This window comes from Sus scrofa, chromosome 1, assembly GCF_054392235.1.
Source record: "Sus scrofa isolate SSC_HxYL_T2T_F1_AM1 chromosome 1, Sscrofa_HxYL_maternal_Yorkshire_Landrace_v2.0, whole genome shotgun sequence".
NCBI classification, from domain to species: Eukaryota; Metazoa; Chordata; class Mammalia; order Artiodactyla; family Suidae; genus Sus; species Sus scrofa.
The window spans coordinates 249,842,453-249,857,401 of NC_139383.1; the positions used below are offsets into that span (position 1 = coordinate 249,842,453).

Genomic DNA, 14,949 nt, shown 5'->3' on the forward strand with positions numbered 1-14,949 from the left:
AATTTTTTCAATTTTCCTGTGTGTTTGAAATTTTTCATAACAGAATGTTGTGAGGGAAAATAACAGTTGCAAATTTTATTTCTTGTCTAGACCTTTACTGACACAGTCTATGTATGTACTATAATTTATTCATTAATTCTTCTGTTCATTGACACTTTGACATTGTTCGCTGCTGCTAGCAAAGCTGCTATTCTAAATTGTGTCTTTGTGTACATGTAAGAGTATCTTCCTCAGACAAACACCCAGAAGTAGCTTTGCTAGATGAAAGGATCTCCAACACTTTATAAGGGGCAAGGGGAAACCAGGCCCAGAGAGGGTGATGGTTTGCTCAGGCTCACACAGGAAGCCCATGGTGGAGCTGGCCAGGGCTCTTGCTCCCATGCTTTTGCTGCAATAGGTAAAGTCCTTTCCCTGCTTTCTTGGCTTCCAGTTAATGCCCATTTCTTCCTTAAGGGAGGCAGAGATGACAAGACAGAAATGACAAGATAGGGCTCTGCCTTCTAAGAGTTCAGAAGAATGGGGTAACAAGGTCTTTGGAGGAGGAATCAGCAGGGGGAAAGCCAGGAGAAGGCAGCTGCTGTCACCTTCAACCTCATCAGGGCCTCTACACCAAATCAGAGGTGCAGCAGGAAAAGAAGATGGGCAGAGAGAGGAGGCTGCACCTTTCCCAACATACACACTGTGGCCAGTGGCCACCAACAGTGAGTCTCCAGTAACTGGGCTCGTGGAGATGACAATGCTGATTTAGGCAGGAAGCTGTAACTCTGATCTGGAAGGACCATCTGCTACCCAGGGGCAAGGTGCTCAGAAAATGTCTCTCCACAGACTTTTGGGGCTGCTAGGGAGGCAGCAGATGTACATAGGTAGCCAAAGTCAGGCAGGCTGGGGCTCCCCTCTCCTTTGGTATCTTTGTGATTGTCATGAAGGGAGAAAAGAAGAGAGAGAACCAGAGACAGGGAGAGCTGCATGAGATGGATGCATCACCTGGGTGAGGGGGGAGGCTAGCCTGAGGGGCAGGAGGAGCCAGGAGGGCAGGTCCCATATGTGAAGGAGGGTAAGTAACAGGGGCTCTGTCGATGTAGAGAGGTGGAAAGTGGGGAGCAACCTGCCTCCAGGACACTCACCTGGACACCTGAATGTGTGGCAGAGCTGTTTAGCTTCTGGAACCACTGTTTGGAATGGATAACAACGATGACCTCCTTTTAGACATAGCGAGTGTGAAAGGGAGTTCTTGATGACTGAGGATGATATTTTTTTGATGCAGAAAAAAGTAACAGATTGAAAAACCTATTTTTTCCTAAGCTTTTAAGTTCAGATTCAAATTTTGTTATCCTAATTGTAAATCCAAATTCCCTTAAATGGTCTCATTTACAGTTTATTTCGTTAGATTCCTTTAAGCATTTTGAAGTACATTTATAAATTTGATGCATCCTGCTTTCATCCAGAGCACTTCATGTGCCTGACCTAACAAGCAAAACCTTTCCAAGCACTTAAACTACTCTTGTAAATTTAATAAATCAAAATCCTAAATATGGTGATTCTCAAGTTCTCATAAACATTCCAATACTGTTTATAAAACTAATCAAATTCTCTTACAACCTTTAATTTAAAATCACAAGTCTAAAATCAATTGCTCAATTACACATTTACAATGAAACCTCAGATATGCCAAATTCTCTTACACATTGCAACCCTGCAAATACCAAGTATGTACAGACCATTCTTAAACTTAACACAAACATATTGACATTATGGGGTTTGTTGACTGATATTTTTGTATTTAATTTTTACCTTCCAGGGGTTAAAAAAAAAAAATAAAAAGAAGAAGACCCCTTTTCATTAAGGAGAACAGCTCGTCTCAAGAAAATTGAGGTCACCACTCCCGGAATACAACCCTCATTTCAAGTGAGCAGAGATTCCTGGTCCCTCATTCATAGCCATGCTCTAGTTACCATCTCAGAGGGCAACCAGTGCTGGTTGTCCAGAGGCGTGGCTGGCACTGGAGACTTAGAACCCTAATCATCCTACGTGATACCTCTCAGGTCTTTTCCATGTGACATCAGGGGATTCCAAGTCTGTATTGTTGAAATAGAGTCAGACTCATAACCCAGGCCCTCTAGGTGCAAGTTACCAACCCCATTACTTACATTATTTATCTGATTTGAGTCTGTAAACGTCACCCTACCCTGCCCCACCAACCATGTTGCATCTGATTTCATCCAACAAATCACTTTGTTCAATACATCATTGAATTATAACTCCCTGTTCTTTTCCTATGTTTCCTTTCTGACAGGGAGGCTAGTGCTTAGGAGAAAGGATTCCCAAACACCAGAGTGAGTTTATAGGGTGATGATTGCCCCATTCCTCTTTCAAGGGCTCTGTGCCCCTTTCCTCAAGTGATTGTAAGCTGGCGGGTGCCACACACAAGCTATCACAACTACTCACCTCTGCCACTGTGCGCAAGCAGCTGTGGGCAGTACACAAACAGAGAGTGGACAAGTCAACAAGCCTTATTTACAGACACTGAAATTCAAATTTTGTGTCATTTTCACAGGTCACAAAATACTCTTGATTTTTCCAACTATGTAAAAATATAAAAACCGTATTTAGCTTGCAAGCAGTTACAGAAATAAGCAGTGGGGTGGATTTGACCCACAGGCTATAATTTGGTGACTAGCGTGTTAACATTTGTCAGTTTCACATGGTTAATTTTTAAAAATTAGTATCATCATCAAAGAAGCTGTAGCTTTTTGGAGAGTCACTAACTAATTATGTCTCCTTTGGTCCATGCCACTCAAGTTTACCCTGCTTGGGGACAAAAGTCTTTTCTTGTGTCTTCTCTCTCAGGTCTTCAGGTCCCCCAAATCTTGCTTTTGAGACCTCAAGAAATCTGGAATCATTTAACTTCATAAACTCTCTACCCAAGTATGACCTAATTTTACTGTATTATATGGAGCAGTTTTGTTTCCATTCATCCATCATAACCTTCACCATGGTCCCCCCCACTTCTCAAAATCAAGTCCTAGGCCTTGTCTTTAGATAACAAATGTCCAATAGTGTGTTTTCCCAAACAAAGCAATTGTCCACTAAGGTGAATTCAGCTTTCATCTCTGAAATGCAATGATTCTGGCAAGCAGCTTTTGGAATAATAAATTTAATCCCTACCGTACATGGCCAAACTGATCCTCACCACAATTCTCTGTGGATGGAAAAATAAGGAAATTGAGACTTCATGAAATTGCAGAGACACTAGCATCAAGCCAAACACTTCAATGGGTGGAAAATGGTTTGGTTAAGCTGGAAGCATAAAATGAGTATGGCTATTACTGTCTTCACTCTTATTATCCCGTTCATAGAAAATAATTCAACTGGCACAGGAGTTGCAAACTCAAATGTCTTCAGAGGCCAGACTGATCCCCCAAAGAACCAGGTGTAGGAAAATAGGGAATGGTGGGGGCTGGGCCAAACCGAAAACATATTTCCAATTGAAATATACTCAAAAATATATCCCCATACAGCAGTATACTTGTTAAATAAAACATATCCATGAGACAGATGCAATTCTCAGGCCGTCAGCTTGTAATCTCTGTCTCTGTCCTTGCCATTTGCCCAGCTCATTCATGCATGAGGCTATGGAGAGTGACATCCTGAAAAGTGCCCCCTTACACTCCCTGTATCAATTTCTTCATTGTGAAGACCAGCAAACTGAGGCCTGGGTTAGGGAAGGGACTTGTCCAGAGCAGTACAATCAAGCTGCTATATGTAGCTAAACCAAGAGTCAAACCCAGTTCACCTAAGTCTCCACACAGTGCTCCTCCAACCCCATAATCCATCTAAAGGAATTCAAAGCAGGAGGACTCTAAGGCCAGCAAAGTGAAGCCTATAGCTGCTTCTTCTGTCTGCATCACTTAATTAATTCACCCACCAATTGGCCGAGAGGATGAAAAAATGAGTCAGCTGGCATTATGAGTAAGCGGCTCCCAGCTGCCTCCCGCCAGCCACAGCTGCCCTATATTTGAAGGTCAGACATCAGAGCCCCAGCTCTGTATGTGGAATTTAACCACTGGGGCCCACATGACTGCAGGCAGCCTGACTGAGGAGGGGGGAATGGATACTCACAGACTCAGGATTCTGGGTACTCAAAACTGTGCAGCCACCTCCCCACCCTCCCATGTGGGGCTCAGATGATTTAAATATCACAGCCACGGGAGTCAGACACACATTTCAATGTCACCCCAATTAGGAGGCCTGTAAGGTTGGATGGGCCCTGAGGGAAGCACCAGGGATGCTTGCTAAATGAGAGAACGAGGGCCCCACAGCCACAGAGACCCAGCACCCAAGTGTTCGTCTAAGGAAAATGGAAAACTTCGGGGTCCAGCTGTGCTCTGGGATCTTGAGCAAATCCCAGCCCTTCTGTTGGCCGCTGCTGTTAAATAGACTGGTAGGATCCTTACTGTGCATATTGGACTGTGTTCTCACGAGGAACAAGAAGCATAAAGAAGGCAAAAATACTAAAAGATAGTGAAGAATTGGGGCTGTTACTATCAAGGGTCCATAAGGTAGCCATTGACCAGGAAGGACTGATAGAAATCTTTTCTAAGGAGTAAGGTACTCTTATGGTTGTCATTACTATTGTTGCCATCTAAAGGGCTCTGTTCCAGAGGAAGGGAATAGCTGTGCTCTGTGAGGCCCCAGAAGTGGAATGAGAACGTTGAGCAGCAGGCAGTTCGGGAAACAATAGGAGGAAGACTTTTGTATCAGATCTGTACAAAGACAGGAGGGACTTCCGGGAGAGGAGAGGCTGTGAGCTGACCATGGCTGGGTGGGTCCATTGTAAGGTAGGATGGGCCTTTGCTATGAGATCCTCTAGGCAGGTGATGGCAGAAGGTTTGCACTGCATCACCTCTAGGTTCCCTTTCAGGCATCGTGCTCTGAAGTTCCGATTTTACTGGGGGAGAAGGAAGATGGTAAAGGAGAGGAAGTTAAACCAGGAGCCGGGAGCTCTGGTCCAGGCCAGGCTATGTTCCAGCTTGTTGGACCCTCTCCTGCCCTCCACTCTCCATGTCCCACTGGCTCTGCAGCCTACCAGGAATAGCTCTGCCAGGTCAGAGCAACTAGGACTCCTCCAGCTGCAGATGCCTTTTCTTTTCTTTCTTTTTTTTTTTTTTTTTTTGCTATTTCTTGGGCTGCTCCCGCGGCATATGGAGGTTCCCACGCTAGGGGTCTAATTGGAGCTGTAGCCACCGGCCTACACCAGAGCCACAGCAACGCGGGATCCGAGCCGCGTCTGCAACCTACACCACAGCTCACGGCAACGCCAGATTGTTAACCCACTGAGCAAGGGCAGGGATCGAACCCGCAACCTCATGGTTCCTAGTCGGATTCATTAACCACTGCGCCATGACGGGAACTCCTGCAGATGCTTTTCAAGTGGCCTCCTTTGTGGAAGGCCATACTCTGGACACTGGGCTGAGTTGCTTGCCCCTCCTGGGGATCTTGATGGTCCCTTCTTGCAAAGTTGGACTTGGAGGAGCACAGCTTGGAAGGCAGGGCTTGGAGAGTAAGAGCGCCTCAGCTCTGACAGTCTATGCTTTCCACAAGTGTTAGGATTGGGTGCCCAGATCAACTGGGAATACAGAATCCCTGTTCACAGATTCTCAATTATGTCACCTAGAGACAGCCCTCTCAGGACTCTACACTCTGTTCTTTCCCCATCCCCATCCTCTTTGCCCCTAAACCAAAGGTAGGAGTGTGGGTTTGCTTAGGAAAAGACTTGATTAATGTCCTAGCTCTGTTAGAGATGTAGGATGAAAGGAGACTGTCAGAATTATGAAAACATGTCCATATCCCTGGGGAAATCTGTCCATTTTGATATCCTGGGCTTGCAATTAGTCTGTGGGGAGACAGAGCCCTGTGATTCCTGACTTGTCTTAACCATCCTGCTGGCAAAAGGCAGCCAGCAGCCTGACTTGGGGGTGGGGAGTGTAAGATGCAAATCAGGTTTGATAATGCCGGCTTGGTGCCTCTGTCCCCCTCTTGCGCATGCTTCAGTTCCTAGTTTATAACTCCTCATTTTGCAGGTGTGCTTCAGAAAAGTGGAGACAATTAATTACCCCAGATCATCTGTGAATATGAATTTCCCTTTTAACAAATACATCTCCCCCTCCCCCCGCGAACCCCTTGAATGCAGGGACAGTGCCAGCATGAGAGGAGGATGGGGCGGTGGTGGGGCTCCACCTGGTGCTCCGCAGAGGCCTTTTGCGGGTTCTATGCTCCTCTCCTTCCCAACCTCCTGTGTTCAGCTTTCACTGGTCCACACCTGTGATGCTCCTTCAGCAGCCTGCCCCAGGCTACTGGAAACTTCCTACAATGGCAGACAGACTGATGTGTCTGGGAATTCAGCTTCTTCTTAGCTAATGATGTGCAGGTGCAGGTGTGTGGAGCCCAGCTTCCTGGTTTGGGGACAGGGCCGTCCTGGTGGGATGAGGCCAAAGCTGCCCTCTGTGAGACCTCCTTCCTGTGTCTTCCCTTCCCTCTCCTGCTTCCCACTTTCTTACTGCTTTTCCTCAGAGCACCTTCTTCTTTTTTTTTTCAATGTTTTTTAAAATTTTCTTTTAAAGTTTTGTTGAAGAATAGTTGATTTACAATGTTGATACTTTCTGCTGTACAATAAAGTGATTCAGTTATACACATATCCATTCTTTTTCAGATTCTTTTCCCATATAGGTTATCACAGAATATTGGGTAGAGTCTCCTGGGCTATACAGAAAGCCCCATTGCCCATCTGCTCCATGTATAGTAGTGTGCATATGCCAGTCCCAAACTGCCAATCACCTGTACGTGAATCTTTGTCTCAGGAGCTTCTATATCCCTAGCACCTAGGACAGGGCATGCTGTGGGGAAGGGACTCAGTTACCGTGGGGTGTAGCAAACAAATGAAGCTATGAACATTTCCCTAGTGATGAATTACCCTGGAGATCTCCTTGTCCTGGAGATGAAGAGATGGAGGCCCAGAGTCACTTTGCCAAGGTCTCACAGGGAGGCAGAAGATCAGCCCAAGTTAAAATCCAGTTCACTGACCCTCAAGTCAGTGGGCATTCCCACTGCTGAGTGGCTTCTGTCCAGCAACCTGTTATAACGAAGGCAGAATGTGTCCCTAGCCTTGGGAGGTGAAGGCAACAGGCAGTGAGGGCTCAATGAAGGGAGAGGTCTCTTCCAACACAGGGAGGAGGGCGTAGGGCTTCCTGGAGGGGAAGCCTGGGACTGGGAGGATGAATGATAATCATCAAGTGGGACGATGGCATTTCTGGCAGAGAGAACTGTATGTGTCATTGCCAAGAAGCTGGAGAGTATAGACTCTGTTTGAGGAGCAGGGAAGAGTGAATCAGAAACTCAGCTGAAGTCTGATGGGATATACCAGATATCTGCTATCAGGAGTTCCCATTGTGGCTCAGTGGGTTAAGAACGCGACAGTCTCTGTGAGGATACAGGGTCGATCCCTGGCCTCCTTCAGTGGGTAAGGATCTGACGTTGCCACAAGTTGTGGCATAGGTTGAAGATGTGGCTCGGATCTGGCATTGCTGTGGCTGTGGCATAGGCCAGCAGCCGCAGCTCCTATTCAACCCATAGCCCATATGCCATGGGTGCAACCCTAAAAAGAAAAAGAAAAAACCCAAATATCTACCATCATAATAGCTAAACAGTGGGAATGGGGACAAGGGTCCGGGAAGGGTGACATGTGCAGGTGAGGGGCCTCCACTAGCCTGTCCAGTGTCCCCACAGACAAGTACTGGGTCCTATCACCTCCACTCTTAGGGGCTCTCTGCTTCCAAATTTTTCCCCAGCTTTGTCCCTGCTGCTCTGAAGCCTGAATGAGAAGGCTCTGGGCACTTGTGGCCTCGCAGGGGGTTGGAATTCCTGAGCACCCAGAGACCTCTGGCCTAGTCCTGAGCCTAGCAAGTGGGACTTTGGGGGAAGACTGGTGGGGGCTCCCAACAGAGAGAGGGAGCTTGGCTAAATTAATTCTCTGTAGCCCTGCCCTTCTTGCTTCACATCAGGCTGCCTTGGTATACCTATTTATATAATGGGGGCATGAACTGAGAACACTTTGGTGACTCTTCTCTGGCATTTAGTTCCAGTGTTCTGTTCTGTATCTGAGCTGTACTTCTAAAGAACCTCTTTTTTAAAACAGTCCAGCACTGGGCTAAATTCAGCAATACCAGAGTTTCTGGTTATAAATCTAGGGGCAAGGTGCTGTTGTCAAATTGTTAAAACTAGAGGAGAGGCCCCCTGTCCTTTTTCAGGAACCTAGAAAATAGCTAAAGATAAAAGGACCTCAGCTTTGATGGACGGTTATGGACAAATGACCCCTGGGCAGAGGTGGATCTGATTTGGGTGGCTCAGAGTGGGGCAGGGCCTTGCCCAGTTTCTCACACTGGATCAGAGACAAGGCTGCAGAAGGATCCAGACCACCTACCCTCAAGGCTAGGGCCCTTTCATTTTGCACCCAGATTGTTGCTGTAGCTGGCCTTCAAGGCCTCTCAAGTTTGGACCACCCAGATCTATAGGGCTACATAGTTTGGAAGTTTCCACAGCTGTATGTGCACACATACTCCTGCATACTTCCTGGACTGAAAGAAGACCTCTAACAGCTTCTCTGATGAAGCTGATTGTCTCCAAAGAAGGCTGCTACTGATCCCTTCCCTCCTTGTTTGGGGATGCTGCTCCACCCACTGGAAAGTAGTCTGTTTCCCTTCCCCTTGAATCTGGAGTAGGCATTATGATTAACTTTGACCCAATGAAAATGGCAGAAGTGATGTTTTGAGACTTCTGAACCCAGGCTTTAAGAGGACTAGAAGCTTCCATTCTCTCTCTCAGAATCCAGTTGCCATGCAAGAAGTCTATACCCTGAGACCACCATGCAGTGAGGAAGCCCAAGCCAAACCTCAGAGAGATCACCTGGAGGACCACCAAGGTACCAGATACCTGAGGAGGTCTCCTTGGAATTTGCAGCCCCACTCAGCTACCAGATGAGCGTCATCAGCTGATGCTGTGGGTGGGAGAACTACCCACCTGGACTCAGCCAACCCACAGAATCATGAGAAATATTGTTTTTTTATATAACTACATTTCGGTTGTTTATTTTACAATAGATAACCAAAATACTTTTTTTTTTTTTTCTGACTCAGTGTTTTTAATAGCTTAGTGAAATAGTTGGTGGGAAAATTTTGTGGGGCCCAGCATGGAGAGACTTGCTGGGTTTATGCCTTTTTCCCTAACGCTGCCTGTTGTTTCTGACCTGGAAGATGCTGCTTCTACAACTGCACCGCCTCCTGGCTCTCCTCTGGGGGGGGGTGGGTCACTGTGGAGTGTGATTGTGACTTTGGAACTAGCTGAGAGGATAGGATAAGCTGATGAATGGTGGCAAGGGGCAGCCTAGGAGCCTGAAGGGTAGCTCCTTAGTGACCCTTCTAACCCATTCTTAGGATGAGGTTCATTGATGCAACAACAGTCGTCCACATTAGACTTCATAGAGGGGGCTGGGGAAGGTGGTGAGTCAGAACAGACCTCTGTCTGCATCAAGTGCGCTGGGGATTAAGACCCAGAAACAGAGCATCTTGGGAAAAGGGGCAAAAGGGCCTAGAAATGAGAAGGACTGGTTCTGCTTCAAATGGCCTGGTGAAGGGGGAGATGACATTTGGTCCAGGATGTAAAGTGGAAGAGAACTTTGGTCCAGAATGGTGGAGAGAGAGAACCTAGAAGGAAGGATAAGTTCTGGGAGGGAAATTTGGCTGAGCTCCCTGAAGAAGAGAGGCTGTAAGGGAGGCTGGATGGGTGCCCTTTAGAGAGAACTTTGGCAGTTCTGAGAAATGTCAAAAGGAGAGGCAGAGAGGCATTCAAAAGAGGCCTGGATAGAAGCTGCAAGGCTAGGAAGCCTCTTCTCAGTGTTTTGAAAAGAGAGTCGGTCATACTTGGGGGTATCTGGAGCTTGGGTCAGAGGAGGGGCCAGGTGTTCTGACCACCTGTGTGAGCTTGGGCACATCCCTGCCCCTCAGTGAGCCTTAAATCTCAGTAAGCAAATGCTCAGTGAGACCCGGGTCTCAGGCCCTGGGAATCCCAAGAGGAACAAGGTAGGATCCCCACCTGGAAGGGACTCCTCAACCAAGAGAGAGACAGACCATAAGTAGTCCATTTCAGTATAATACAGCAGGGCTGAGATTTGGGGTGAAAAGAGGTCTGGCCTAAACTGTTTTTAAGTGGGGACCATTGGTGAGATGGGAGGGACCATCACACTCTGATTCCCAAATGACATGCTGAGGTCCACTATGGCAGCTACCTGGGCCACCCAGTAGGCTTTAGGATGGAGAAGGTAAAACATAAGATTGGTGGTTTTCAGAGGGTGACCCCAGTGCAGCAGTATCATCATTCCCTGGGACTTGTTAGAAATGCAAATTCTCAGATCTACTGGATCAGACACTTTAGAGGTGGAGCCCAGATATCTGGGTTTACACAAGCCCTCCAAGTGATTCTGATGCGTGGTAGAGTTTGAAAACCACTGCATTGGACAACAGTTGTTTCGTGGCTTGAGGGTCTGGCAACCAGCATTTGGTATTCACTTTCGTAATAGTTAATCACGTGTTATTGATTAGTCTAATAACTTCTGCTGTTTGTTTTATTTCACTATCTACAACTTGATTTATTGGTCCAACTTTTATTGAAATCTGGTCCTCTATCGCATCCCTCTGCCTGGCTCCAAATGTAAGTGTTTCTGAGCACCTAATATATGTCTGAGGTAAAGCCCTCATCTTTCTTTTCAGTGGCCTCAGTTATATCACCTGTGAAATGAGCCAGGGAAGTTGGAGGGCATGAGCTGCAATGTTCTGGTGCCAGTGGCTTTTCTCAGGAGGCTATGAGCTAGTCCTGCTTGTGGCTGGCAGGAGCAGAGCCCAAATTGGAGAGCAGAGGGTGGGAAGGAACACAACCAGGAGCATGTGGAGCCCAAGCAACAGCTCCACTACAAGATGAGGATAAGCCCTGTGCTGAGAGCACCAAGGAGAAGCAGAACTTCATTCTAAAGAGGTGGGGAGTTGCTTCAACTCCCCTTGATCTCCATCAGACCCACAAAGCCAACCCCCAGATAAACACAGAATCTAAGTAAAGGCAGTGGACAAGTTGTACAGAGCTTATAGATAAATCTCTTAGTCCCCTTGCCACCACCACCCTACCCATCAAATATAGTGCTGTCCTGAAACTTTCCTAAAGAAATTCTGGAGTCTCCATTCTGAGGGATCATGGGTGGCTTCTGATAAGGGGTGAAATAAGGGGTGGGCCCTGAGAGGTAAGCAGGAGTCTTTAGGCATAGGGAGTGGCGTGCACAAATACCTGGAGGCCTGAGCAGGGCTGGGGCGGTTGGGGCACACTTTGGGAGTCACAGTGGGAAGACCACTGTGGCTGGCAGGTAGGGCATATGAAGAGGGATGGAAAAGGCTGAAGACCTCAAATACCAGAATAAAAATATTTTAAATTTGTGTTCTAAGCCGGTGTTTTACCCTACATTCATTAGCAGCCAAATCCTTCTGAAAAAAGGACACCAAGGAGTTCCTGTTGTGGCTTAGCAAGTTAAGAACATGATATAGTGTCCCTGAGGATGCAGGTTTGATCCCTGGACTACCTCAGTGGGTTAAGGATCCAGTGTTGCCACAAGCTGCCGTGTAGGTCATGGATGTGCCTGGGATCTGGCATTGCTGTGGCTATGCCATAGGCTCCAGCTACAGCTCTGATTCAACTTCTAGCCTGGAACTTCCATGTACTGCAGGTGCAGCCTTAGAAAAAAAAGGGGCGGGGTACATGTTACATCAATTTCTTCTTATAAAGCAGATAATAATGGCTAAAAGTTATTTACTGCTTTCCCTGTGCCTTAAATAGACTGATTTCCTAAATTTTCACAGCATCCCTTCTTGGCAGGCAGTATTGCCATAGCTGGTTTAGGTCTGGTAAGAGGGGAAGCAAGGTGGGTTTTGAACCAAGACACCCCAGTGTTAGAGTCTTCTGTGCTCTGTCCTCACCAGGCTTGTCTGGGCTGGGGCTAGGGGCTAGTGCTCTGCTTGCTTAGTCTTCCTTTCCCCCCCATAGTGGGGTCCAGGCTCCCCCATATGACACAGTGGCTCCAGGGAGAAGAGGCTGAAACCGCTCTTCTGATCCACCCAGGATTTTGAAGGAGGGAACTTAGAGCTTAGGACTGCATGGAGAGGGGAGATCTGTAGGGGTCCCACTGAGAGAGAAGATGTCTGGACCAGGCAGAGGCAGGAGACAGAGCTGGGGCAGAGCCTTGATGGCCTCTTTACAGCTGCAGGACAGGGGCATCCCGCTTCTACACCAGCCCAGCTGCTGATTCTGTGGTCTGAATGAACAAGTCACTGCTTCTCTCTGGGGTAGTTTTCCTATTTGTATCACGATGGGCTTAGACTAGTAGTTCCCAATTGTTTCAGCACTAATATTCAAACACATTTGTCAGTGAAACTCCATTACGTAAAACTGACAGGAGTGACATTATTATAAATGTATGTTTCAGTTTAAATGTACAAGCACTACTTAAAGTCAGCCAATGAGGATAATGAGGCTATTTCAATAACCCAAGTAATTTGAAGTTAGCTATCATAAATAATAGTTGCAATCTGGTATTGGCATCCATATCCAATTTATTTCCGTTTTTAGATTTGGTTTCACTGTATTATTAAAGTCCTGAAAAAAATTCTAATCCAGCCAGGAAAATAGTTGCAAATGGTAACGGATTTTTAAATGAATACTTTACCTTCCAATCTGACAATCTTCTCCAATTAAACTGATTTGAGAACTTCAAGAGGAATAATAGGCAATTATTTTGTTTCAGTTGAATTATTAATGATACCAAAACCCAATCCCCGTTCTTTAAACTGTGAGTATTAAAATTTGGAGGGAGATGATTAGTAGGTTTATTATTTAAAATATTTGTTGTTTGGTAGAAAAAGACTTTTCAAATGTAGCTTGAAGGATGTCCAGGGTTGTCATTCAAAAAATCTCACACCTCGGTGCCCATCTCTGACAGCTCTTCACTCAAGCTTTCTGAACAGTCCAATTTGTCTTATTTTGCATGTGAAGCCCAAGCTTTAGGAGTCAGTTGGATCCTAAATGTGTTATCTAGAATTGTAAGCAGGGTAACCACATTGCCAAACTGAGCCCATTGGAATTAATGGAAGTCAGACAAGAAGTGCCCAAATTTATGCTGAGTGCTAAAAAAGAGTTTTCCCCATATGATATTAAGACTTCTGGCACATTTACTCTCCTCCCCCAGCACCCGGTCCTTCTGCAATGTTAGGAGCAGACCTTTAACTGAGTTGGAAATTTTTAAAGTTTTTATTTCTTATTTTTTGTCTTTTCAGGGCCGCATCTGCCGCATATGGAGGTTCCTAGGCTGGGGGTCGAATTGGAGCTGTAGCCACCGGCTCATACCACAGCTACAGCAATGCCAGATCTGCGACCTACACCACAGCTCATGGCAACACCAGGATTCTTAACCCACTGAGCAAGGCCAGGGATAGAACCCGAGTCCTCATGGATGCTAGTCCAGTTTGTTAACTACTGAGCCACAAGGGGAACTCCGAGTTGGATATTTAAATGAGTGCTTCACCTGTCACCTAGGGGTGGGCTCAGAGGACATTGTGACCTGCGAGCCCCTGACCAGGCCTGTATTACCCAAGGGGGGCAGTGCAGGTGAGGCAGGAGAGCAGCCTTCCTAGCAATGGAGCTTCTGCTCAGAATCCGTAGGATGTCCAGGCCGCAGAAACTTTATCCTGAGGTCTGCCTGGAATCCATAGAATTGCACTATGCAGCATGTTGGTAGCCCCTGTGGGCTAAAATTTGGGAGACTACACAGCATTTTTGCCTCAAGATTTAAAATAATTTTAAAAATACATATTTAGGCAATGCTTGGGGAAGTTACTAAGTCTTCTTTGGATCCTAGAAGGCTTTCAACATTTGAGTTTGGAAACTGTGAGTCTAGGCAGTCTCTCAGGACTTTCCTGGGCTGACATCGGAGGGTCATCTAGCCCTCGCTAGATGACTAGATTTGCCAGTGATTAATTCTATTTTATCCTCCCATCCCCCAACCCTAGATGTTTCCAGGAGTAGAAAACCAAGCCCTCCTGGTTTCCCCCAACCCCCAGCCTGTGGGATTCCCTTCTAGGAAAGTCATTACTGCCTCTCTTGGTCGTCTGCCAGCTCTAAAGTGTCTTTTTAATTGCATCTAATTTGGCCTCATCTCATTAAATCCTTAATTTAAACCGGAGCGATCCCTCCAGCTCTGGCTGCCTAATGACAAAGGGGCCTGTAAGCCCTTCCCCCTTCAGCACAGCTCCCCCGTCAGGGCTGCTCTCATTTCCAGGTGGTCTCTCTGGGAGGCTTCTGACAAGTGGCTGTCGTCCTCTCCATGCTGAGTGTGGAGCCAAGCCAAGAGGGCTTCCTGGGAGCAGTAATTACTGGTGAAGACTCAACCCTCCACCCCACTGGTGCCCTGATCACAGGCCCAAAGTTGCTGCAGAGACAGCATCCAATTCTAGTGGTGCAGGAATGGGAACATGGTGAGAGGAAGGACTGAGATTAAACAATGATAAACACATGGTAATTACAGTAGCCACTGTCAAGTGCAGGACATCATTCTCACCAGGGGAGGTGTCACTGGCCCCATGCTGCAGGTGAGGATCAAGCTTGTACATGGTGACAGGCCTTAGGATATAAATGCAGATTTGTCTGGCCTGGAAGGGAGGAAACTTCTGTTTCCTCCAGGCCAACCTCATCTCCTACCAGACTCACCCTGGTCATTCCTCCTTAGCCTCCTAATCATCTCAAGGCTCCTAGAACATGCTAATGTTCCTATCCCAGGGCCTTTGCAGTTACTGTCCTCTCTGTCTGGAA

At 46.7% G+C, this 14,949-nt stretch overlaps 1 protein-coding gene across 13 annotated transcripts in view; it reads left to right on the forward strand.

Annotated features, from left to right (window-relative positions):
* Positions 1 to 14,949, forward strand: part of LOC146407101 (uncharacterized) — a 189,821-nt gene that overhangs the window by 145,407 nt on the left and 29,465 nt on the right. For 5 of the 13 annotated variants that reach the window (XR_014824328.1, XR_014824327.1, XR_014824305.1 and 2 more), the window contains exon 3: positions 1,799 to 1,905. The exons of 4 other annotated variants lie outside the window; for them this stretch is intronic. Coding sequence is in view for 1 of the 9 variants with exons in the window: in XM_084990256.1 (XP_084846382.1) it covers positions 8,878 to 8,974 (97 nt within the window). In the remaining 8 variants the exon portion in view is untranslated. Of the gene's footprint in view, positions 1 to 1,798; positions 6,693 to 8,877; positions 12,860 to 14,949 lie in introns of those variants that run through there. 4 more of the 13 variants (XR_014824317.1, XR_014824332.1, XR_014824311.1 and 1 more) reach the window with 3 other exon arrangements.